At 37.6% G+C, this 25,120-nt stretch overlaps 1 protein-coding gene across 1 annotated transcript in view; it reads left to right on the top strand.

The window, feature by feature from the left end:
* Positions 1 to 25,120, top strand: part of ZCCHC2 (zinc finger CCHC-type containing 2) — a 54,981-nt gene that overhangs the window by 22,788 nt on the left and 7,073 nt on the right. The window contains 8 exon segments of the mRNA XM_014781487.2: positions 702 to 814; positions 10,586 to 10,680; positions 13,121 to 13,204; positions 14,590 to 14,647; positions 16,809 to 16,944; positions 18,069 to 18,133; positions 18,530 to 18,624; positions 23,584 to 23,712. Coding sequence (XP_014636973.2) covers positions 702 to 814; positions 10,586 to 10,680; positions 13,121 to 13,204; positions 14,590 to 14,647; positions 16,809 to 16,944; positions 18,069 to 18,133; positions 18,530 to 18,624; positions 23,584 to 23,712 — 775 coding nt within the window.

Genomic DNA, 25,120 nt, shown 5'->3' on the forward strand with positions numbered 1-25,120 from the left:
CATTTTAAAAAGTAAACTAGTTAATAAATAAAATGACTTAAAATTTTGTTTTAATTTAAAAATTGTCTTGGCCAAGCGATGATTTTTTTGTGGTTTCTTGTCCATTGCTCTGAGGGCACCTCTGTCACATTGAGGAAAAGGTTACTAAACCTTCAGTTAGTGTTTTTGATGTAAGATTGAGAGTTTTCACCCCATCTTTCACACCCAGTTCTTTATTTGGTGCATAGCACTGGTAGTCTGACATTGCCTGAGATTCAGATGTAAAACAGGAGGCACAAAAGTGATAACTATAAAGGCAGAGATAACACTTTTCAGAATACTATTTGAGGATAAAAATACTAGCTGTGCTATGCAAAACGTCCCATGTGACTACAGAACCTTGGTGTGGGTGTCATTGTAGTGTGGCTTGCGGAACTTAGAAGGTTAGGAGCGTACAGGCATGTCCCCGAAGCATGTTGAATGCTGCTGGGTTACTCTGCACCTCTGGGGAACCCTGGGGGGTGCCCAGAAGGCAGACGGGTGTTTCCTAGTGGAAAAATCCATGCTGCTTCAGTATGGGGCCCTATGTCATGAAGATTTAGAAAAGGAACTGCTTTTGGATGATTGCTGAGCAGGAAGCCCTTATCTTTTATGCCTCTGGTTTGTAACATTTATCAGTAAGTGAGAAATTTAACATTAGCCGTGCTGTTTTTCTCTTCTAGCTTCCAAAGGAATTGTCTTCGGAGACTTTTGACAAGACCATCTTAAGAGCCCTGAATCAGGGTTCACTGAAGAGGGAAGAACGGCGACATCCTGATCTTGAACCCATCCTAAGGTAACTGTCGACCAGATGCTATCACAGCAGCGTCACAGACTGGATCACGGGCTGTCTAGAGGACTCAGAATGGAGTTTTAAGGGAGATCACAGAGATTCTTTCTCTGCAGTACTTTTTAAAGTGGACTTTTAATCCATGTGTTATTTAGGTCTAGACTCAGAGTAAGAGACACCAACCTAATTTCTTTTATCGTTATACTCTTCAGCTCTTTGATATCATAAAGAGTTGCTTCTAAAATACACAAATATTTAGTGAAACATATTTACTCCATAAAATATTTATTGAAAGAGACCCTTGTCCAAGAAGCTCAACTTTGGAGATGTTTTTTGTTTTAAGTTGTCAAGTAAGATTAGGCCACTGAGCGGGAAGGTGAAAGGAAACCACACTTCTGAACGCCTGTTCTTCTGTACAGTGGTGGTTGCGGAACAGCGGTACTAGTTAAGTTACAACTGTGGTAGTTGAAGCACAGTGGTGGTGGTTGAGATCCAGTGGTGGTAAAGTCAGGTCTTTGCCCTCGTGAGGTTGATGGGCTATTGGAAAAGCTGGGTTTTGTGAGATGAGCATTAAATATGCTGCCCGGGGCATACAAACCCTGTCTTGGGTTAGCTCCCTGAGTATCCTTTGCACCTGTAGAGAGAGGAAGAGATGAAGATACAGGCAAGTGGGGATAATTGGTGGCACAAGGTGCGCAGGCGGGATGGGTGTGGATATAGGTAAATTTACTTGTTTCATGATGGGGAGTTGAGAGATGTCTTGCTTAATGGCTTATGTTTTTTCTAAAGTAAGAGATTTGCTTAAGAGAGGGTAGTTGAGGGTGGGGTATCAAATGTTTGCAAGTAGAAGGGATTTAAAATAGTTGTGTGAGGATGTGGAGAACAGCCTGATAAAGGAAGCCTAGTGAGCTGGACAGGGTTTGGAGTCCAGTTGACATTGAAGATCAGCAAATTGTAGCGGTATTGGTTTGTCCTGCTATGTGAAATTTTTTTTTGGACAGTTGGGTTCATAGTATGAAAATAGGATGAGTCATAGAGTAGAGTGAACTGCAGTTGGAGAATAGGCATCATGGAGAAATCAAGTAATCAAGCAGAGAGAATCAAGTTGAGATTAGAGTGTGAAATGTCTGGGTTAGTGAGTTTTGAGGTGAACCAGTTCCTTGTAATGCTAGAGGTTTAGGGTGTTGTTTTGGTGATTGTTGCACTCACCCCTCTCTGAGGGCTTCCCTTTAGGAAAGATGAATTAAGGATTAATGGCCAAGGAAACAAATGCTGTTTTACTGGAAACTTGCAGTTTTTTAATAAGTAAAAGCAATGTGGGAGCATATATGGCTTAGAGTTAAGGCTTAAGTGAGACTTCTTATTATCTGCCTTCTGAACCTAAGACAGCCCAATTTGGGAAGCTGACTTGCTGAGGCAGAGGGAGTGAGAGCAGAGATGTGCATCATTTAATGTAGTGACCTCCCCCTCCTAAGTGAGAGGCCTGGTGGGTATTGTCAGGAGGGGTTGGGGCTGGGAAGAAGGGATGAAGGTGTGCTCCTCAATAGAGAGAAGCAGAAATCTGGGAGGGAGAGTATTTTCATTGTTTGACAGATCCAGGGTGTGACTATGGGAAGTAGATGACTTAATAAGATAGGAGATGGAGGAAATCCCTGGGGAAAGGCAGCCAGACAAAGAGCCTGGAGTGTTTGGTGGTCACCTGTGCGGATTTTGAAGCCCCCCCAGCACGGTGGAAGTCTTGGAGTAGAGAAGATACTGAGGCAGGGGCCAAAACTGAATATAAATGTATAAGAGTGACCTGAAGCTTGGTACATGACTAGACTAGGTGAAATTGGGGGTTGGAGTGGCTGAATGGCAGCTTGACAGGATTGCTCCCACCCTCTCAGCCCGCACACAGTAGGAGAGGAAATGAGCATCTTCCACCTGAGTGGGCTGTGAGGAAAGCCGGACTCCAGGGGCTAGCAAGATTTTAGTCAGAATAAGGAGGTACAGGCTCCCTTCATTGAAGAGCCTGAATATTTGGGGAGTCTCAGAGGGCACAAGGGAAGGGTTCAGAGAAAGAGGAGGAGAAATGGGAGGGGCTGGGTCTAGGGAGTGGTCACAGAGAGTGTTCCAGGGATGAGACCAGCTGAGAGGTTGGGTGATGATGGTGAGGGAGTGTTGGTTGAATTCCCGAGTCCCCTGTGCTACTCAAACTTCAATGGGCATGTGCATCCCTGGGGATCTTGTTAAAGTGCAGATTCTTACTTCATGGTACTGGGGTGGGTGCAATTCTGAGATTCTGGTAGGCTGCAGGAGAGGCTGGTGATCCACAGAGCACACGTTGAGTAGCAGGCCATAGACGGTGGCAAGCACTCAGACCACGCATCTAAAAGTGGGTCAGGAGGAAGCTCTGCAGCTGTGATGTTGTCGGGTTGGGGGAGGCATGTCTGGCAACGTGAGCCAGACATGCCTCTGCTCTGCTCTCCAAGAGATAGTGAGGATGCCAGATGGCAGCTTCTGGGGTGTGGCGAGCGACAGAACGTGCGTCTTTAGGAGCAGGTCGGCATGTGCTGTTACCCTGTCTGTGCCGGCTTCAGTGTGTGCTTTTTCCCCAGCCAGATGATCTTGCTACTTGGTATCAGCTTCAAACCAAGGTCCTCACCTTGCCTGAGGTCATGTGGCTGACCAGTAGTGAACTCAAAGTTCCACCACTATACTGCTCCAATTTCGAGTGATAAAAGTATAATACAGCCTTATTCAGTATATTTCTATCCAAAGTGCTCCATATAGAATCACTCTATTTTAGATAGTTTGGGGCTTTCATGATAAATCTAACAGATGCTCAATATAGAACATTTGGGAAATACAGAAAAGCAATAAAAAGACAATTACTCACATAACTATTACTGACATTTTTATTTTGCCTTTTCGTTGTTTTTTGTGTTGCCTGTAATACTAGATATGTAGTTTTATATCCTATTTTTCCTCTTAAATTATAAGCATTTTTATATTTAATTTTTCAGAAGTATTTTGAGTGACTGCAAAATATATCCCATCTGGCTGTCTGATCCTTTGACTGTTTCTCTGTTTGTAGTTTTTGTTTTTTTTTTTCCTGAGAATAAAGCTTTGACCATTTTTGTGCTTAAAACATTTCCCAGATTTGTGAATAATTACTGAGGAGAGATTCTTTGAAATTGATTTATTGATTCAAAGAGTATATGATTTCTTTTTAAGGATCCCAGATGTATGTTACTATTTTTCTTATGAAAAAGTTATGTGCGTAGCAGTACACACTCCCAGTGTTTGAACTTGCCTGCTTACCACACCTTGGCTAGCTTTGGTATCATTTAAAAAAATATTTCGTGATATGATAGGTGAGTGATTATCTCCTTGGCTTAATTTTCATTTCCATCATTAGTGAAACTCCGTATCTGTCTGTAAGTTGAGCCTTTTGTGTGTTTTGTAAGATCATCTGTCCTTTCCCAGTTTATCTTTATGGATCTTAGTGGTTTTCTTTAGATTTTTAAATGAAATCTATATCAATAGAAACAACTTATCTTTAGTAATATAGTATTTTTCAGTTAAATATGTTATTTTTAATGAAGTTTAAAATATTATGTTAGGTCTCTCAGTCTTTGATTCTATGTTCCTGTACATCTCTTTCATGATTAGAAAGTCATCCGCAGATTGTTAAATGTTGGGTACCTCTGGGTAGCCATATGGGAAAAAAATTAGGCTGGAACTCTATGTCGTTCCTTACGTCAGATTTAACTCTAGATGGCTCAGAGACTTAAATGCAAGAAAGAAATCATATTTATAATGTGTGTCTTAGAGATTTTTCTAAATATCACACAATACCCAGAAACCATTAAAGAAAAGCATAGGGCCGGCCCCGTGGCTTAGCGGTTAAGTGCGCGCGCTCCGCTGCTGGCGGCCCGGGGTTCGGATCCCGGGTGCGCACCGACGCACCGCTTCTCCGGCCATGCTGAGGCCGCGTCCCACATACAGCAACTAGAAGGATGTGCACCTATGACATACAACTATCTACTGGGGCTTTGGGGGGAAAATAAATAAATAAATAAAATCTTTAAAGAAAAGCATAACTGGAATACTCAAAAGTCAAATTTCTGCATGATGTAAGAAAGAAAATACACATAAAGTGAAGACAGACCTCAAGTTCAGAAAAAAATACTTGTAACAATTTCTTTCTTAGTAAAAAGAAAACTCTTCTAAAAATCAATAAGAGAATAAAACCCAGTAGTCCAAAGCAGAGGGAAAAATGGGAGCAGGTATGAACAAATAGTACAGAGAAACTGGGATTTTAAGTGTCATTTAAACATATGAAAGATGCTCATAATCAGAAATATAAATTAAAACCTTGAGGTTTTTTTAACCTGTTGAATGAAAAAGTTTGGCGGGTATTCTTGGTGGTGAGGTGCATAATTTGGTAAAATTCTATGGAAAGCTGTTTAGCAACATCAAAACTTAAGTGCAAATAACCTTGGAATAGTTCCACTTCTAGTAATTTATCCTACAGGTATATTCCCACTTATATGCAAAGATGAATGTTCGAGGATGTTTACTGCGTATTTTTTGACTAGAAAAGACTAGAAACAGCTACGTGGTGATGGGAACTTGGTTAACTCATGGTATGTTCATCACTGGAATACCATGCAACTTTACTGAAAAAAGAACGATAGCAAAGGTACATGAAATAGTGCTGGAGGAGAGCAAGACATGAGCGGTTAACAGAATGTTGCTATTTTAAAGAAAGGGTATATACATGTTTGTGTGCGTAGAATATCTCTGAAAAAACATGCAATGAAGTGTAAAGAGGCTCGTCTCTAGGGAAGAAGAGCCTGGGGAATAGAAGTGAGAATGACTGGTCACCTCGTAACTTCTGAGTTTCGGCCTTGCATGTTCTTCATTTATTTAAAAAAATTTAATGCTCTCTCTCTTTAGAAACACAATTTACTTTTTGTGTGTGGGATAGTTTTTGTTTTTTGTTTCCTTTAATCATTTTGGAATTTATTTTGTTACACCAAATAAGGTCAGGATTTAAATTTATTTCCCTTTCCAAACAATGAGTTCTCTCCTATGTTATTGATTTCCTGTATGATTTTTTATCCTAGCCTCTCAGGTACATGAACATGTTTTGGTGTTTCTCATTTCATCAATCTGTCATTCTTGTTCTGGGATCCCATTTTAATTATTTGAGCTTTATAATTGATTAAGAACTGGCAGATCTGGTTTTTCCTACTCCTGGTACTGTTTTTTAAGATACTCTTCCGTGTTCTCAGATATTTATTCTTCAGCTTAGACAGTTACTTTAAAACTGGATGCATATGTGCTCTAGGAGATATGCTGAACTGTGGTGTCATCTTAGTAATACCAATGCCAGGTTCTTTGTATGACTGTCGTTTTTAAAGATTTATTGCCAGCTCCTGTCCTCTCTCCCATGTCCCTGCTGAACAGTTAAGTCCTAAAGCAATTCAGTGGGACAGAGCAAGGTAGACAGCAGCATCAGGTTGAGAGGTTGTGTCCTAATGGAGGGACATGAGTGGGGTGAGGAAGTCATTTGCTCATGGGTGATGGTGGTGGGGGCCTGGCACAGTGTTTCAGAGGGCATGTAAGTGAGGGGTGGCCCGGCAGGGCATTGGAGCTTGGGTGGGGTCAGGAGGGCATCTGCCTGGGGGTTGGAAGGGAGCAGCGGTGACAATGGGAGATAGATTACTACAGGGGGATTGACCTAGTTAGTAAATACATTAAAAATAGTGAGAACTAGGTTTCTCTCTATTGGAGAAGGGAGTTATAGTGTGGAAAAAGGAGAAAACCAGAATGAACTCTGGTTTTCTGATTGGAATTGAAAATATTGGTGCAAACTCATGACTTTCGGTGTTTATAGGTAGGTAGAGAAATAAATACGGCTATGTGTGTGTGTACACATATGTTTCCTGGCTCTGTTCATTAAAACTGTCTGAAAGCAGCCACACCCCAGTAGCAACGTGCATACCTGGTGTCCAGATCTTGCCTTCTAATGCCACTCTCCACTAAACGGAGCTAGGGTCTCCTTGGAGGAAAAGCCGATTGCAGGTCTGCAGCGGGAAAAGTATAGGATGAGCCTGTTGTGTCGGAAAGCAAGGAAGTGCTCAAAAAACGTGGCTTGGTCAAAAGGACACAGAAACCAACTTGAAGGGGGCTTCCGGGGTCAAATCTGGGGCAAATCAAACATCAAAATAAATAATATTAGTAACATTGAATAAAATAGGAAACGATGAGTCCATGTTGAAATGAATAATAATAAATGAATAAACTGAATGTTTGAGGAATAGGATATTTACAGTATCAAAGTCCTTTCCCACAAAATAATGCTTATTAATTATAAAGGGAAGAAGAGTAACTTCAGAGCTGAGAAGCCTGACAGACGCCACTTTACTTCTGTAAAGTGAACTTGATGAGTGACAGGTCAGGAAAAATTGCCCACCATACAATAGACTGCAGCAAAAGAACCAGCCTCACTCCTATGCTATGCCTGCCATGAATCTGATTATGAGAAACATCAGACGAACCCAAATTGTGACCGTTTCACAAGATACCTGTGCTGTCCTCTTAAAGCCATGGAATCGAGGGAGGGCTGAGGACCTAGAGAGGAATGGAGCTGGATGCAGTGAGGATTCTGAACTGGATCTTTGTGGTAAAAAGGACACTTGGGGGTCAATTCGCAAAACTGAACGGGGTCTGAGGATTAGGAGGTCATAATTTATCAGTGATAGTGTTCTGATACTGATGGTAGGAGAAGGTCTTTGTAGAAAATACTAATTTGTCGTACCAGGTGTTGGGGCATCAGGTCAGCTATGTATAGTTCAGGAAAAAAAAATATTTTTACTGTATTTGCAACTTTTCTGTAAGTTTGAGGTTTTCAGAAGGAAAAAATACATTCGCAAGGAGTCACTTTCAGAAGCTTGGCTCTTGGCCAAGACCACAGTTAAGAAGTATGTGTCTGACTCCTTGTTACGGCTTTTAGGGTTCTTTTCAGTGATGATCTTTGTGTGTGTGTGTGTGTGTGTGTGTGTGTGTGTGTGTTTTAAGATAGCCTTTTACTATAAAGGTGTAATTCAAACTATTGTGAATAATGCAAAGAAAGGTTTTATGTGAAAAGTCCCTAATTTCCCTTTCTTCAGATCGAGTCACTAGAAGTAGCCTTCTTTTAAAATCTCATGTAACTTTTCAGAAATTCTCTGTGTGTGCAAACACCCTGAATTTATGTATTTGTATTTTCTTTACCGTTCAAATTAAATTATTCTATACACACTTTTCTACCACTTGCTCTTTTCACAAATATATTGGACGTGGTAACACATTAGTACATGTAAAAAGATTGCTGCCTTGTTTTTATTTACTATGTAATATTCCACTTTTAGCTGCACCATAATTAAATTAACTAGTATTTTTTTTGGCTATTTTGGTTGTTCCTAAATATTTTAAAACTACCACAAACAATATTACAGTGAATGTCCACATTTTTTTTTAACACATTTGGATACCTTTATGTGTAAGATAAGTTTCTAGAATTGTAATGGGTCAAAAGTTATGCATTTTTTAATATGCAATATTTCCAAATTGCTTCTAAGGAGGTAGCAACACTTGATACTCTCACGAGCCTTGTTTTTATACCTCCACACCTCAATAGTCATAAAATATTCTCAATTTCTCCTCTTTGCCAGTCTCAAAAAGGAAGACTGTGTCTCATTTTAGTTTGTATTTAGTGGCCATTTGCACTTTCCCTTGAATGGCCTTTTCAGTCCTTTCCACTTTTTTATTGGTCTTACTGGTTTATAAGAGTTATTTGTTAAAGAAGGGAGCCCTGTTTGTTATTATTTCCTGACCATAAAAATTAAATTTTTATGTAGTCAGATTTATCAGTCTTTTCCCTTATGGTTTCAGGGTTTTTGTGTCCTGCTTAGAAAGACTTTTTCTCTTCAAAAACTATATTAAAAATCTTTTATTCTAATACTTCCCTTTTTAAAAAAATCTTTGGTTCATTTCTGTGGCTAACCTGTGGTCTCAACACCATCAATAGGATGGGAGAACACTTCTTTCCCAGTTTGTGAATTTTAGAGTATCATTTGTCATTCATGTCACTTAAGAAATGTAGCGGTTATAAAGGAGGGGGAAATGGAAGTGAGAAATAGGATATGAGTTTATAAGTGAAGTAGAGATTGGTTTGGTACAGGACACACGGAATTTAGTTCCAAATACATTGTAAATGAGGAAAATGAAAATATGGCACTGAAATGTACATTGGGGTTGGAAGATTTCTGTCATGTCAAAATGTAATCCTGTTTTTCTTATTCATCTAATTCATTAAGTAGTTTATGGCCACTTTGGTTTTTTAATATAAGTATAATTGCATCCTGCACTAATGGACCTTGACTTTAGTCTGTATGCTGATTTCAAGCCCATGCCTTTATCTCAGGTGTGGCTTAAATGCAGTGCTTGATGTTCCCAGAGTGGATATGCAGATGGTATTTGGTGTTGTTGGCGGTATCTGGGCTGTCTCTTGGGACTCAAGCCTTGAATTGAAGGTGTGCCTGTACTTTTGACCAATTGATTTGTAAATGTAACTGGGCAATAGGTCCAACCACTACCTTTGGATTTTAATCCCCAGCTTTAGGTAATGTGTTCAAACCTGGAAGTTTAGATTAGCTCTTTACATCATATCTCAATTTTTCTTCCATCTCTTCATTTCCCCCCTTTGTCTTCCTATTGAATATTTACCTCCACATTTGAGTATCAAGAAGCAATTTTGCCTAATGTACAAGGCAACTTTACCCATAAGGGCCATCTCTTTGTATGGTATTTAATGATTTTATAATTCATCTGAATGATAAGTCAAAAACCTTGGGGAGAAATTAAGAATTAAAAAATTTAAATGAGCATTTAAAGTGATTAACTTCAAAATTAGTGGAAGGGGATTTGTATGTTGAGCAGTGTGACAGTTTAATTTACGAATACTATTTAGTGTCATAACCTTGAAGAATTTGGTAGTATTCCCTATGAGGAAGTTGAAGTTGAAAGGCTAGATAACTTGTTTAGGGTGATTCAGCTTTTAAGTGGTTGAACTATATTCAGATCCATGAGTAAACTTTCCATTAGACTGTGCTGTAACTGTGCCTCTTTTTGCAGGGTTCCTTTTGTAGGGAGGACCTCCAGTTGGAATCTTTTAATTACATTAATAAAATATGAGGAAAGCTGGTTTTCAAAGATAACAGCTTAGAATCATGCCGTGATACACAGTGAAATGAATCGTCAGTTAGTCATGCCTCAGGATGTAGTAATACTTGTAACTAACCTGACCACTGCATTCCAAACTTCCCAGTCTCAGGGGGTGGGAAGGTTCCTTCTTGGTACCGCCAAATGATGAAACGTTAACACCTATGAAGAAGAGTAAAGAAATCACGGTTCTTTTTCTGAGCAGAAAGGTGGCTATTGGACCACTTGGGCAAAAGGCTGAAATAATACACTTCTTTTTGCCAGAATTGAAACCTTACCAGTAAATTATACTAAATTAAAAATAAGCCTATTTATTATATTCTTGCAAACAAGTTTTGTTGACTTTTATTCACTTCCTTCTATGGGAAATACGTTAGAAAATAATATTCTTTTCCCTGGGAAGACAGTGTATTTTTTATACCTGAATGAAACTCCCCTTAAGTTTGCTTTACAGTCTAAACTGGGACTCTTGTGGATTTATTTTACATGAGATTAACAAATCTCTTTTCTTTTCATATGCAGGCAGCTATTTTCAACTTCATCACAAGCTTTTCTACAGAGTCAGAAAGTACACAGCTTTTTTCAGTCCATATCATCAGACCCTCTACACAGCCTCAGTAAGCATTCTTCTGCTTCTCTGTAGAAATCTGATGTTTTTCTTGCTTGGTTTTCTTGCCTTACCATGCCATCTTGTATGGGGTTGTCATTTCAGTTAAAGTCAAGGAAGAGTGGCATACAATTAAGAAATATTTGTAGTTTTTAATGAATTTTATACTCTAGTTTTAAAGAAAATAATGTATAAAAGCTAATGTAACAAAACAAACTGATACCAAGGCAGAGGCCAAGAATCTGTGAAACTCATGGACCTACTGGATCCTTAAGTTCCTTGACAGAGCTGGCTGATGCGTCGTAGAGATGCTACGATGCTGGTTGCACAATGAATAGCCTTTTGTAATCTGCCTTTCCTCCCATATGCCGCGTTCCCATAATGAACTTCCCAGCCTCTCGGGCTGGAAACCTCAGCCTTCCTCTTCTCACTTTTCCTCTTCAGTATTCAGTCATTTAAAGGCTGAGCTAGACAAAGGGCAACTTCCTTTTTTACCCCTCCTTACCAGTCCGCTTGTTGTTGATGAGGCCTTTCTTTCATGCATAAACCGTGCAAAGCCTCGCTCTTTTCTCAGATTCTAGTTTCTCAGTGTACTTTAACCTATCACAGGATTATCTGAGGAATCAATTAGATGGTTAATCCCCTATTCAGAACCTTAAAAGTTTGGTATGAAATTCAAGCCCTGCCAGGAGCATATTTGCCAGGAGCCTCATTTCTCATCCCTCAGGCTTGGCATTCACCGCCGTTTCCTGTCCCAGTGTCTCGGCTCATTCTGTACCTGCACTTAAATATCCTTCCTTTTGTCACAGCCTGTTAAAATCACGCCTGTGTTAAGACCCGACTGAAGGATCACCTCTTCCCTGAAGGGTTCCCAGTTTTGTCTTCTGTTCCTGTAGTTCAGTTTTGCTTTCACTCGTCACAGTCTGCCTTATGTCTAGTTGTATACACAGCTATCTCAGCTGCCTTTTTTAACAAATATTTTGCCAGTAACAAAATATGTGTGCTTTAGGAGAATTTCTGCTAACTTTAAGCACAGCCACTATAGCAAGTGGCTGTGTATTTTTTTGTTTTTTGAAATCTTTCCTTCTGCTTTCAACAAAGTTGTGTTTGCCTGACCTAAAGGGGAAAGATTTTCTCAATTTGAGATGGGAGAAAGAGGTAAAAAAAAATATGATTGGATATTATAACATATGGGTAAACTTTTAGAGTTTCTCTAATCGTATATATATATATGGATATATATGCCCTGAATATTTTAAACAGTAGTAGTTAGAATTAATGACTCTTCATGAGATGACTAAGACAAGATGAACAACTCCAGGGTTAAATTTATGTTTGAATAGTGGCAATATCTGTTTTTAAAGAGAATACTGATCATTCGAGAACTGTGTAGGTTTAACAACCAGTGCTTACTGCTTGAACCAAGTGTAAGTACTTTTTAATGAATTATCTATAAATAGCATCTGTTTAATTCTAAAAAGGCATTGAAGCACAAAGTTAAACTGCCCATTCAGATTAACAGGCTGCCCAGGAAAACTCACCCAAGTGAGTAGTACGTATATAAATAGTAAACTCATCTTGAGCGTTGGGCAGTATTTAGCAATGCTAAAGAGGCTGGTAGATTTTGTTTTACCATGTAAATTGTTATGAAATTAAAATAATGTATTAAAGTACATGTTTTGAGATTGTAGAAAATCTGGTCAGGATATTGTTCATGCTTGTCCGAGTTGTTTCACCAGAGAACACATTGTTGTCAAAGTTCATTTGCACTTAGTTTTTTGAAAAAATGACAGCTCTACTTCTTTTCCCCCTGGGATGACAGCAACATTCCATATCCTGACAACTGAGAAAACAAATGTTCAACTCCTAAATAACTTAAAATGTTGAACTCTGGAATCCCACTGGTCTGTATTTTAATGGAGAAGTAATGCAGTGCTCTCAAAATGTGTCCATGAGTCAGTGCTCGTCCACAAATTGCTTGTCACTAGTTTGCAATAGAGGAACAGAAACTGAGAGTAGACGTGGAGAGGCTTGTGTAGCAATTTGACATTGCCACAACATTATTACTGTATTTTACAAAGGTAACATTCCACAACAGATTGGAAGTTTAAATAAGAAAAAAAACCTTACCACAGGTGTTCGAGAAGCACCAATCTAAGTCTGTCTCCTCATTTCGCACTTGAGCACATGGCACTGACAGATGTGAAGAAATTTCCCCTAGTCCCCTGGGGAGAGCTGGCTCCATGATTCAGGGTCCCCACTCTCAGTCCAGTGATCTGGGAGCTATGTCATCTTGCTGTCTTAAAGGTCCTAACTAGCAGAAGTGTTCTCTTTACCACTAACCCTCCATTCTCATCTTCCTTGGGGGAAAAGTAAGCATTACATTTGTTCTCTTTATCTCTCTATTATAATTTTCCTAAAAAGTTAATGGTATTGAATACTTCCCGCAGATAACTTACAATCCTCTCTGAAAACTTCTAAGATATTAGAACACTTAAAAGAAGACAGCTCAGAAGCTTCAAGTCAAGAAGAAGGTAAATGTTGAGTTATTAGAATAAGTCATTCTGCCTGCTAACTGGCACAGGGACAGGTAAACAGACCATTAGAGGAGATTAAGGACCTGAGAAACAGACATATGGGAAGTTGGAATGTGATCGGTGGCATAACAAATAATTGGGGAGAGAACAGACTATTCAATAAATGGTGTTGGCTGGCTCCCCAATCAAAAAAATATTATATAATTAGATCCTTACTTAGATCATACACAAAAATTTCAAGTGAATAACAACTTAAATGTAACATATAAACTTAATGTAATGTATAAACGGTAAAATTTAGTATGTTAATAATCTGGGAAGAGAAGGCTTTCTTAACAAGGTGGAGCATGACAGAAGTGGAGATCTTTCCACTATAAATTAGAACTTACATGTGACAAGAAACCAGATAGTCAGAAGACATTTGCAGCATATTTACAGATAAGTACTACATCCAAACTATAGAAAGATTCTCCTAAAAATCGATGAGAAAATCAGTCTGATGGCAGTATGGGCAAAAGATAGGTAGTTCATAGAAAAAGAAATTTGAATGGCCATTAAACAGTGTTCAGTTTCACAAGTAATCCAGAAAATGCAAATTAAAAACAGTGAGATATCATTTCACACTCATCAGATTGGCAAAACATTTTCAAGGATGTGAAGTAATGGGAACTCTCGTCCACTGCTGATGGGAGTATAAATTGGTACAACTATTTTGGACAGAAATTTGACACTGTAGTAAAGTTGGAGGTAATTAATTTTATGCTGCTACCCAGCAGTTCTGCTTCTATGAAAATCGTTGTCAGTGTGCTCAGGGATCAGGTGCCCTTGGCAGTGTTATGTGTAATAGCAAATACCTGGGTATTACCTGAATGTTTTAAATGTTAATAAAGTTGTAAATAAATTGTGGCATAGTCGTCTTAGGTGGCAGTTAAAATGAAGGATATTTATAGTATATTCAAACATACCAGCACCACTATATGTGTTTGTGAATACATATATGGGTAGTTAAAATAAAAACATGCACTAGAATATTTCAACTAGTTAACCTCTGTAGAGGGAAGGAGTTGAATGGAATGGAGAAAAGAGAGCCTGAAATTGAATGTTACAGTTTGCGGTGGCCTACTCCTATTAGACTTGCATAGTTTTGGACAAAATCAGTTTGCTATTAGGTAGAACACATTGAGAGAATATTTAAGGAAATTCAGTCTTTTATTGTGTCCTTGAAAAATTGCTTCTTTAAGGAATTTTCTGTATTGAAAAATGCTTACAAGTGCCCTACACAGTCTGTGAACACTGTTGTAGTCACATAAATTAGTAGCATCATTATTTTGGATTTTTGCAGAAGCATTTAGTATAATAAATTATTTTTCTCTCTACTTTAGATGTGTTACAGCACACCATAAGCCACAAGAAACATACCGGGAAAAGTCCCATTGTGAAGTAGGTGTCTAATTCCTAAAACATAAAGGTCTTTGTGCATTTTTAAATCAGTGTCACATTTAATTTAATTACCAACATATTTGGCTATAATCCTACCATTTTACTATTTGTTTATTATTTGTCCCACCTTTTCTGTGTTTTCTTTTCTCTCCTTTCTTTCATTTGGGTGGTTTTTTTATTCTGTTTTTCTCTTCTATTAACCTTGATAGTTATACTTTATTTCTCGACTCTTCTAGTGGTTTCCCTAGAGATTATATTACACAACTTCAATTTATGAAGTTCTGATAGTGATCATGCCACTTCTCAAGCCATGTGAGGACCATTGATCACTGTAACTTTGTTTATCTCCTCTGGGCTTATAAACTGTAGAGGTTGTGTGTTTTAATTCTCTCTGTATTTTAAATGTCATGAAACCTTTTTTCACAAATTGTTTAGGTTTTATCATTCTATTGCTCTTCATTCCCTCCTGTGTGTCTGAGCATCCACCTATGATTGTTTTCTTTAACTGAAGAACACTGCCTGTAGTCGTATCTGACAGTGATGAATTCACTTTGTTTTTATCTAAAAAAAATGTTTATTTTACCTTCATTTTTGAAAGATATTTATGCTGGGTATAAAATTCTAGGTTGGCAGTTACTTTCTGTTAGCACTTAGAAACTATAGTTTCATTGTCTTCTGGTCTAATGCTTTTGGTCTCTTGCATCCTATCCTGTCATCCCAGCTCTGATTTCTGCTGCAAATCACATAAAATTTATGTGATTGCTGACTCCCCTCATGTTAATGCTGTCCCACTGCAAGCACATGCCAGAAGACTTTCCACTTTCTGCCTGAGGGCCCTTGCTCATTCTCTGGGGCCTGCTTGGCCCTTGCTCATTCTCTGGGGCCTGCTTGGTCCTTGAACAAGCACAGTCCAGAAGTGCAAGGGAGTTAATTTGCCCAGGGTCAACCCCTCAACTGATGGAGGAGCTCCAGCTTCCTGTCTGTTGGGTAGATAATTCTGGGAGGTCCCAGCCAGTTTGAGCCTCTCCTGCTTGTAGTGGCAACCTCATTAATGGACCCTTACACTGGTTTGTCCTCCTTACCTATTCCAATCTCCCCACTCCTTGCTCCTGCTTCCTCGGATCACCTCCCAAATCAATGGAGTCATCCCAGATTCTGCTTTTAGGGGGAACTCAAACTTAAGATAGCTGGCATCCGTTGTTTCAGTCTTACCGTTGCTCTGTTGAAGTTAATGTGCTGTTCCCTCTGACTGCTTTTTAAGATTCTTCTCATTGTCTGGTTTTCAGCAGTTTTGCTATGATATGTTTGTAGCTTTCTTTGAATGAATTCTGCTCTTTGAGTCTGAAGCTTGGTACCTTTTCATTTTAAAGAAGTCCAAGCCATCATCTCTTCAGATGTTGCTTCTGCCCTGTTCTCTTGCTCCCTCTGCTGAGACTCCTGAGTACTTATATGTTAGACTTTTCACCATGTCCCACATGTCTCTTAAATTTTTTTGCATTTTCCATATTTTTTTTCCTCTCAGTGCTCCAATCTGACGATTTTCTTCTGACCAAATTTCCTCTTGGCTGATTTTTTTCATCTGTTTCCCATCCATTGAGTTCTTAATTTCAGTTTATTTTCCAATTCTAAAATTTACATTTGGTTCTTTTTTGTATTTTCCAGTACTCTTTCTAAATTCTCAATCTTCTTGGAGTCACTGACTATGTTAAGCACTGTTATTTTTTAAAGTCTGTGTCCAATAACTTCATCCTCTGGATTCTCTTTGGGTCTCTTTCTATTGTCTGTTTCTTTTGGTTTTCAGTCACAGCATCCTGTCCCTTCACCTGCCTGTGAGAGAAACAGTATTTAGTCAGCAACTCTCTCAAGACTGGGATGATACCCCAACTGTATGTGGTACAGGATGACCATAGCATAGAGTCTAAGACAGGATGTGCATTTGTTATTAGTCTCCTGAGAGACAGGTATTAATAAATAGATAAGATAGCTGTGTATTGGTTTATTCTCATAGTATACTTTTTTTTCCTTAGAGCTATCACTAGGCATTATATAAAAAAAATTAATGTACTGAAGAAGCGTTACTGTAGTTTCTTCGTTATGTGATATCGTAGGTTAGATTATTGAGGATGGATTTTCATACTTGTATAAACTTTTCTTTTGATAGCACTACTGGTACAAGTTGTTCTCCGTTGGATGGGCTCAGCGTGCAATATTCTGAGCAGAATGGAGTTGTGGATTGGAGGAAGCAAAGCTGCACCACCATTCAGCACCCGGAGCACTGTGTGGCCTTAGCTGACCAGGTCTCTGGGGGCTTTGTTTTGTCTTCGTGCCATATAGTTAAAGTGTTGCTACTCTATAAGAGTCAAGTTCTATAAGCATTATGATGTCAGATAGTGTATCTGGTGAGAAGGAATGAAGGAAAGTTGCAGTGTTAGACTTTAAACTCAATAGGTAATATGATCTAAGCTCTTCTGAGACCTGAAAAAATACATTTAGATTACTTTTATTGCTCAGAAATGTAGTATGTTTTAATATGAGGCCTAAAATGTTGATTCTAACCAGAGATACATTAAATTGTTATGCTAAATGTTTTGCTTTTGAAAGAATTATTCACATTTCAATTGTCATCTTGCTATTGGTGATGTGAGTTTTGAAACTGACCTTTTGTCGTGAGTAGTTGGGCCAGTTTACCGGCACTCCTGAATGTAATTAGGAGATACTTGCTTTCTTAGGAGTTGGTGTAATCAGAAAGCACAGTGTTCTCCAGTGTGTTTAGGTACTGTGGCATCACAGACACGGGGAGTAAGTACATGCTGGTGCAGCTATGGAGACAACCTTCTCTCTGAAAAATCGATTTGTTAAACTGATTATTATTTCTGGCCCACCCTCAAATCCAGATGTTAACCTTTACTGGAATGTGTTTTTATGAACTAAAGCATTGAAGCATATTTTAAGAAATTGTATGTTATCTTACTCATACTTACTTAATGGCCTGTTTTGAAAGTCCATCTGATTATACTTGTTCTCTCTCTACTTCAATGCCTACACCTTTTCTTCTTAGAGTTGACAAAATTGTGTATTGCAGTTTTACCAACCTGAACTTTAAGAGAATAGTAGTAAACCTATAGCAAATACCAGATACTTGACTGTGTTTTATTTTGTGGTCAGAAGAAAGAATACAGATCCATTAAAGCAAAATACAAAATAGATATTTTTTTCATGATTAATACTAAATATTTGTCAGGAATATGCAAATTTTAGTGTTTTAGGTAGATAACTTCAAAAAATAGGTTGGAAATAAAAATGTATTAGAATATACAACTGGGAATGTATCATTTTAATGTTTGATATGAGAATAACAGGATACCTACATGACTGTGGTTCAGCTTTAGTCTGTTTGATTTCTTTTTATTCTTTCCACTAGCATTCAACTGAAAAACGAAGCTTATCTTCAATAAATAAGAAGAAAGGAAAGCCACAAATAGAAAAGTGGGTTCAATTTAATGTTTCCAGTAATAGAAATTGGGAAGAAAAGAGAACATGTAGCATTTGATTATGGGCATGTTTAGTTTATGTAGTATAAATAGTATTTTCCTATTAGTTTTCTTTATATTTTTACTTTTGAGCTTTATTTTTTTAGTTCAAAATAATCAACATATATAGGTGATAAAAGTAAAGCTATTGTCAAATATTATATTCAGTTTGGAGGGGCAAAACTCTCAGAACTGTACACCAAAGTGTGAATCTTGGATTTAGATTATACCTTACTAAAAATTTTTTTTAATTATAGAAAATTTTTGAGGGGAATTTTAGTAATACTGTACTTAATGTGTTCTGTAGAGAACCTTATAAAAAATGTTGATAACACGTATACTTTTGGTTTAGGGAGAAAATTAAGAAAACTGACAACAGATTAAATAGTAGAATAAATGGTATTAGACTCTCCACTCCTCAGCATGCCCATGGTGGTTCTGTGAAAGGTAAGAAAGTTTTTCTTTCAAATACCCATCACTTAAATATACCCAGTGTGATAGCTATTATAGTAAGTATTGAGCTGTTGTGTCAAATCCTGATATTATACTTTTATCGTGCATTGCTGTGAATAGCAATTTCTGAATTAAACAGTTCTGAAGTGTTAATGGAGGAAATAGGATTCAGCCATGGAAGGCAGACATTTCCTTGGCCACAGTTACACTTACCCTCCTTTTCCTTCCTCTGGTAGCAGCAGTCTCCTCACTGGTTTCCTTCTCAAGCCAGTCCCTACTCCAGAGCAGAGGTCCAGACGACCTGAAAGATCTTAGTCACCCTCATGGAAGCCTGTACCCATTCCTGTGTAAAGTCATTTTTTTAGAATCTTGTTTTAATGACTGACCTTTGTGGAATTTTATGGGGCTTTAGAGGAATTCAAACACTCAGATTTTTGTTGTACTAGACTTGCGTGATTTCCATTTACTCATCGTTGATTTAAGGTCCCTTTATTTTTAGGTGAAAGGTTTTGTGTTCATTTGACTGAGAATTGTCCCTTCTGCTAGTTCACTGATAACTTTTCTGTGTTATGTTTACCTTTACTATTAATAGTAAAGATAAAAAAAAGAATAAAAGCCCACAGACCTCTAGGGGAATGTTTTATCTGTGTGTGTACCTAACACATTTGTTGACTGGACTGATCCCACAAATAAGGATTTTTTAAATTTAAATTTTAGTCAAATGTTAGTACATTCAGTTGTGATGCAACAAACCCAGAATATATTTGTTTAATGAAGTATATTTTTAAGGGGTACATTTGTTTAGAGAAATTGAATATTGATGAAGGAAATACGGTTACATTTTGACTCTGAAATCATCTGGCCAACTCACTGAATCAACTGAGCTGTCTTTAGGGGAAAAAATGACATGGAAAAAAACCCATGTTCTTTGAGTATATTGTACACTCTTTTAGGTTTCCTGTGGTGATGGCAGCCAAAAGAAGAAGGAAAAAACTAAAATAAGGAAGACAAAAGGTCTCTGTCATGGATGATTAAAACTAGCTTCTGCCAGGTCTCCCTGTCTCTGTCATTGTCTCCTTCTAGTTCATTTTCTACACTGCCACCTAATTTGTCTTCTAAATCACGTGCTAAATCAGGTCATTCTTCCGTTGAAATTCTTGTCTTCCGTTGAAATTCTTGTCAAACATATACCACCCTCACAAGACCACTCTGTCTCATCTCTCATATAATTTGGGATCTACTGCTCACCAAAGAAGTTTGCAACAGTCCTTTCCTTTTTAGCTTTATATTCTCAGAGGAGCAGTGCGTGGACTTTGGTCTCAGACAGATGTGGGTTTGAATCTCATACTACGCCAGTTTCTTATGTGCGTGGCCTTTCTAAAGCCTTAGTTTCTCATTTGTAAAACAGGAATAGTACCTACCTCACCATATGGTAAGAATTAAATGTGGTAACATATGAAAAGCACTTAGCTAGTACCGAGCACATAGGTGTTCCATAAGCTGAAGAAAACATACGCTGTATAGGTTTTCAAGAATTTTTTAATAACATCTCAAGCTCCACTTCTTTTACCTCTTTATTTTCAAATATTATGAAAATACAACCTCAGGATTTTTGATTAAGGTAAACCTTATTCAATCTATTTTGTCCTCTATATATGTCACCAATTTATATATATTTACATTTATAGAATATGACTAAATGTACTTTGTGCAGCTTGTCTCATTGATGTCAAATGTAGCTCAGATATTTTCTTCAACTTAAAAAAATATCCTCTTTATTAATTTCTCTTTGGAATATTAAGGTATCACCTTAATATTTGAAGGAATTTGAATTACCCTTTAAGCATTCAGTAAACTCAAGATATATTTAAGAATTTTTTTTTATGGATCAATCATACATATCAAAATATTGATACTATGTTGAAGCTGAAAAGATTGGATTCTTCTGATTCATAGGTTGTCTGGATCTTTAACTCATTCTAGTTTAAGATAAGTATTGTTAATTAATTAATTTATTTATTTTTAAAATTTATTTTATTTAGTTATATATTTTTTGAGGAAGATTGGCCCTGAGCTAACATCCGTTGCCAATCTTCCTCCTTTTTTCCCTCCTCAAAGCCCCAGTAGGTAGTTGTATGTCATAGTTGTACATCCTTTTAGTTGCTCTATGCGGGACGCCACTCATCAAGCTTGGCTTGATGAGCAGTGCGTAGGTCCATGCCCAGCATCCAAACTGGTGAACCCTGGGCTGCTGAAGTGGAGTACGTGAACTTAACTGCTACACCACCGGGCTGGCCCTAGTATTATTTATTTTTAATTTTAAAATTTAACTTCTTTTTTGAGTAATAATACATTTATATAGTTTATAATTCTGAAGGTACAAAAGGGAACAAAAGAAATCCCTCACTGCTTCCATCCATGTTGTCTCCTTCCAAAAAGCAGTCTGCTATTTGTCATCTGTGTTCTTTGCAGTGTATTTACTTTTAAAACCTCAAACTTTAGGGGCCGGCCTGGTGGCGCAAGTGGTTAAGTGCGCACGCTCCGCTGCGGCGGCCCCGGGGTTCGCCGGTTCGGATCCTGGGCGTGCACCAACGCACCGCTTGTCAAGCCATGCTGTGGCGGCATCCCATATAAAGTAGAGGAAGATGGGCACAGATGTTAGCCCAGGGCCAGTCTTCCTCAGCAAAAAAGAGGAGGATTGGCATTGGATGTTAGCTCAGGGCTGGTCCTCCTCACAAAAAAAAAATAAAATAAAATAAAACCTCAAACTTTAAATCTCTCTACTAATGAGATGTATGCATTACCTCATCTGCATCATTAAAAACTCTGTCCCAGCATATCACCCACATTTCTTCCACCCCATTCTTCTGTTGCTGATTGTGGCACCAAAACGTTTAGGGGAATGAGGTGGTTGACCTCTCAATTTCTATTAAAAGATTACAGTGATTTAGAGGTCTCCAACTTTCTTTAATAACCCATTGTGGTTCTGTCATCTGATGTGTTTAAATGGTTCTTAAGTCTAACTAACTTCTGTTTGTTCATAAATACTAATAACCAGAATTTTTATTATTGGAGAAGTGGCTAATGTTGAAAGTTTTTAACATGCATGACCTTTTACTCTTTGAGACATAAATAAAAAAGTTTATCTCTCTCTTTACAAGTGCGATTTCTAGGGTATCCTTTGACGTAATTGTTTCATCCTCACCTTGTATACCTTTTATATCTGATTCTAGAGGATTACATAATTTCTGATTATAAAAATTCCAAAGACCCTACACAATTCTGAAGCACCTTCTGGATCATCAAAAAGAGAAAATTATGTTTAGTATAAATTTAGATTTATGTATTTAGTTTTTTGAAAACTGCAAATTAATATATGACAATTTAGTGATTAGAATATTTACTAGCTAATCTAAAGAAAATCATTTTATAAATTATGTCATTCTGAGAAATAGCTGCTTTTTTTAATGTATTCTGAGACTTTTTGAAGTTTCAAAGATTCCACTTGTAGTTTCATTGTCCGAGTTTTAGTGAGCAAATCTCAACTCACTCTACTCAGTAGTTCCTTTTTAGCCCATCATTTCTGGTTTGAGACTATCATATTGAATCTTTGATTTTCTTGATCTTTAAATTATTCATTTTGTTATATGCTGGTTGAAATATTTATGCGCAGAATTTCCATATGTGCCACAGTTTTATAGGTTTCATTTTCATTAGTCCAATTTAATGCCAGGTTGTTTGGCCACTATGGCACATTAGATTGTCTTCAGATAGCCATTGGTTTTGACTTGCGTCCTTTTCCTTAGTCATGTTGTGACTGGTAATTCAGAACCCATTACTGTGTATAAGTATACTCCGGGTTAATTTTCTGTAAAATTATTACTTGCCCAAGTAACTCCTCTGCCACTTTCTTATAGCTTCATGAGACTTTGTGCAGTTTTCCCGTGGCAGTTTATCACCCAAAAGGAACTAGCAACATCTGCATTCTTAATGACTTTATTCTTCTCAGTATTCATCTACCATTTTAGTGGCTGGGCTAGGCTAGGTCATCTTTAACAATCTTAACACTATTTAAAATTTACTCCCATCAAAAGACAGATTAGTCAACTAACTTGCTCATTACGCAAACCATGTCTTTTCTCTAACACATATTTTGTCCAAGTGATTAGTAGTTATTTTATTGGTTCTACCAGGTTGCTGTGGAAGGGATTCACTCATATATAGTTCTTAAGATCCCTCTGGAATCCCTTATATGGGGATTTATACACTAAACATATGTTGAATGCTTGCTGCAAGGCATAAGCTGTGCTAGCTCCTAGGTTTACGGAAGTGAATAGGACAGTTCCCTAAGTTTGGACCAGTGCAGGAATGTCCAGTACTAGGTGTACCAGTAATCTCTCCTCTGTGCTCGAAACAGATATAGCTAATTGATCATGACAGGTTCTGCACTTTATCCCCAACCCCACCTCACTGTCTGCTTGGCTGCTGAGCAGAACTCAAGGGGCTATTCTACTAGATGGGAAGCATTTTACTCTTTTTAAATACTCAGACATAGTAATTGTAACTGAATAATCATTTTTGGCAGTCAGTTCTGTTTTTGAGTTCTTTTAAAGAATGAATTTTCCAACAAACTCTGAGGAGTTAAAATGTCTGGACTTCTTGGCTCAAGGTGCTATTATTGGACAGACCCTACAAAGAACCTTAAACTGATTTTTTGAAGTCAGTAAGATTGACTTGTTCCTCTGCCTTTTGTTTTAAGAATGTATTTATCAATTATTTTTAATTAAAATTGTGATTTAATAATTTTTACCTAGGTCAAAGACTAGCTTTTTAGGTGATTGTAGGAAAACTGAAAAAGAATATTTACAGCTGTAACTAATTTCTAATGGTTCACTTCAGAAATTAATTTAACTATTTAACATGATTTTTAAAAAATAGAATTGTTATTTTTAGATGTGAATTTGGACATTGGATCTGGACATGACACATGTGGAGAAACATCTTCAGAGAGTTACAGTTCTCCATCTAGCCCACGACATGATGGAAGAGAAAGTTTTGAAAGTGAAGAAGAAAAAGACAGAGGTTTGCTCTTTGGAGGGGATATGGGGTGGCGGGGGGAAAAGTGTATTTTCTCTTAAAATCAGTCAAACATAAGTAATTTTATGTTCCTGTAAATGTCATTATTGATTTTAAATTTAATTGATGTAAAGGGTGTCTTATAGACCATTGACTTAGCAGTTCCTAGCAATGTTGATTTTTTTAAACTTATTTAACTGCATATGAAATTAAATAGAAGATAGTCATAACAAAATGTAGAGTTAGTGTAGAAAGATTGAAAATTTGTAAGTTAGATGCACATATATTTATACTTTTTATATCTTCCTGATGGATTGACCCTTTTATCATTGTGAAATATCATTCTTTGTCTCTAGTGACAATTTTTGTCTTAAAGTCTATTTTATCTGATAGTACTATTAGCCATTCTAGCTCTCTTGGGTATTGTTTGCAGGGTACCTCTTTTTCCATCCTTTTACTTTAAACCTGTTGGTGTCTTTGAATCTAAAGTGTGTCTCTTATAGACAGCATATAGTTATCCAACTATATGGTTTTTTAGTTATTCTGCCCATCTCTACCATTTGATTGGAGTTTAATTCATTTAAATTTACTGTAATTACTGATAAGGTAGGATTTACCTCTGCCATTTTGCTATTTGTTTTCTGTGTGTATTAGGTCTTCAATTCCTCCTTAAACAGAGTCTCAGAGTTAGCCACAAGTGAGAGTTTAGGACCTTCTCAGGTCTTTCCTGGGCGTACATACAGTCCTAGACATGAGCATGGCCTTCTAGATTCCCAGGAATATATCAAAGCTTTTCAAAGCTCCCTGTGGACATCTTACTCTCCAGTTTTTCCTGTTAAGTTCTTGGTCAGCTTCTTGTTAGCCCCAACTGGTAATGCTGCCTCAGGCAGCCGAGTTTTTAAACAGTTGCCACTGATTGATTGTCACAAATGAATGTGGGTAAGCAGGTGTTAACACAGAGTGAGCTCAAGCTATAGATAGTCAAATAGAGACAGCTCTCTGGGAATGGGGTTTTAGAGAGCTCCAAACCCATGCTTCTTCTAGTGGCTGCTAGGCTGCTGGTGTTCATAGCTAATGTAGCTGCAAGACTGTTAGTTTACAAGGCTACTTCAGAGCTGGAGAAAGTGAGATGGAATTAGAGCAAGATAAAATGCCACAATGCTCCCTGTTCTTAAAAGATTCAGCTATTTTTCTTTAAACACGCCTCAGATTGCTACAAGCCTTCAGTTAATTTCCAGAGTTCTGAAAAAGTTGATTTTGACAGTTTTTGCCAGGATTCTTGTTGCTTTTATGGAAGAGTGGAGTATCAGAGGTCCTTACTCTGCCATTCCGGAAGTGAGATCTCAAAAGTGTATGTGTTGAATGAGGATGTCATTCTTTACACATGATAGCGACATCTGATTGGTAACATCTT

Source organism: Ceratotherium simum, chromosome 14 (assembly GCF_057802395.1).
Source record: "Ceratotherium simum simum isolate JZ-2026a chromosome 14, ASM5780239v1, whole genome shotgun sequence".
Taxonomy (NCBI): Eukaryota; Metazoa; Chordata; class Mammalia; order Perissodactyla; family Rhinocerotidae; genus Ceratotherium; species Ceratotherium simum.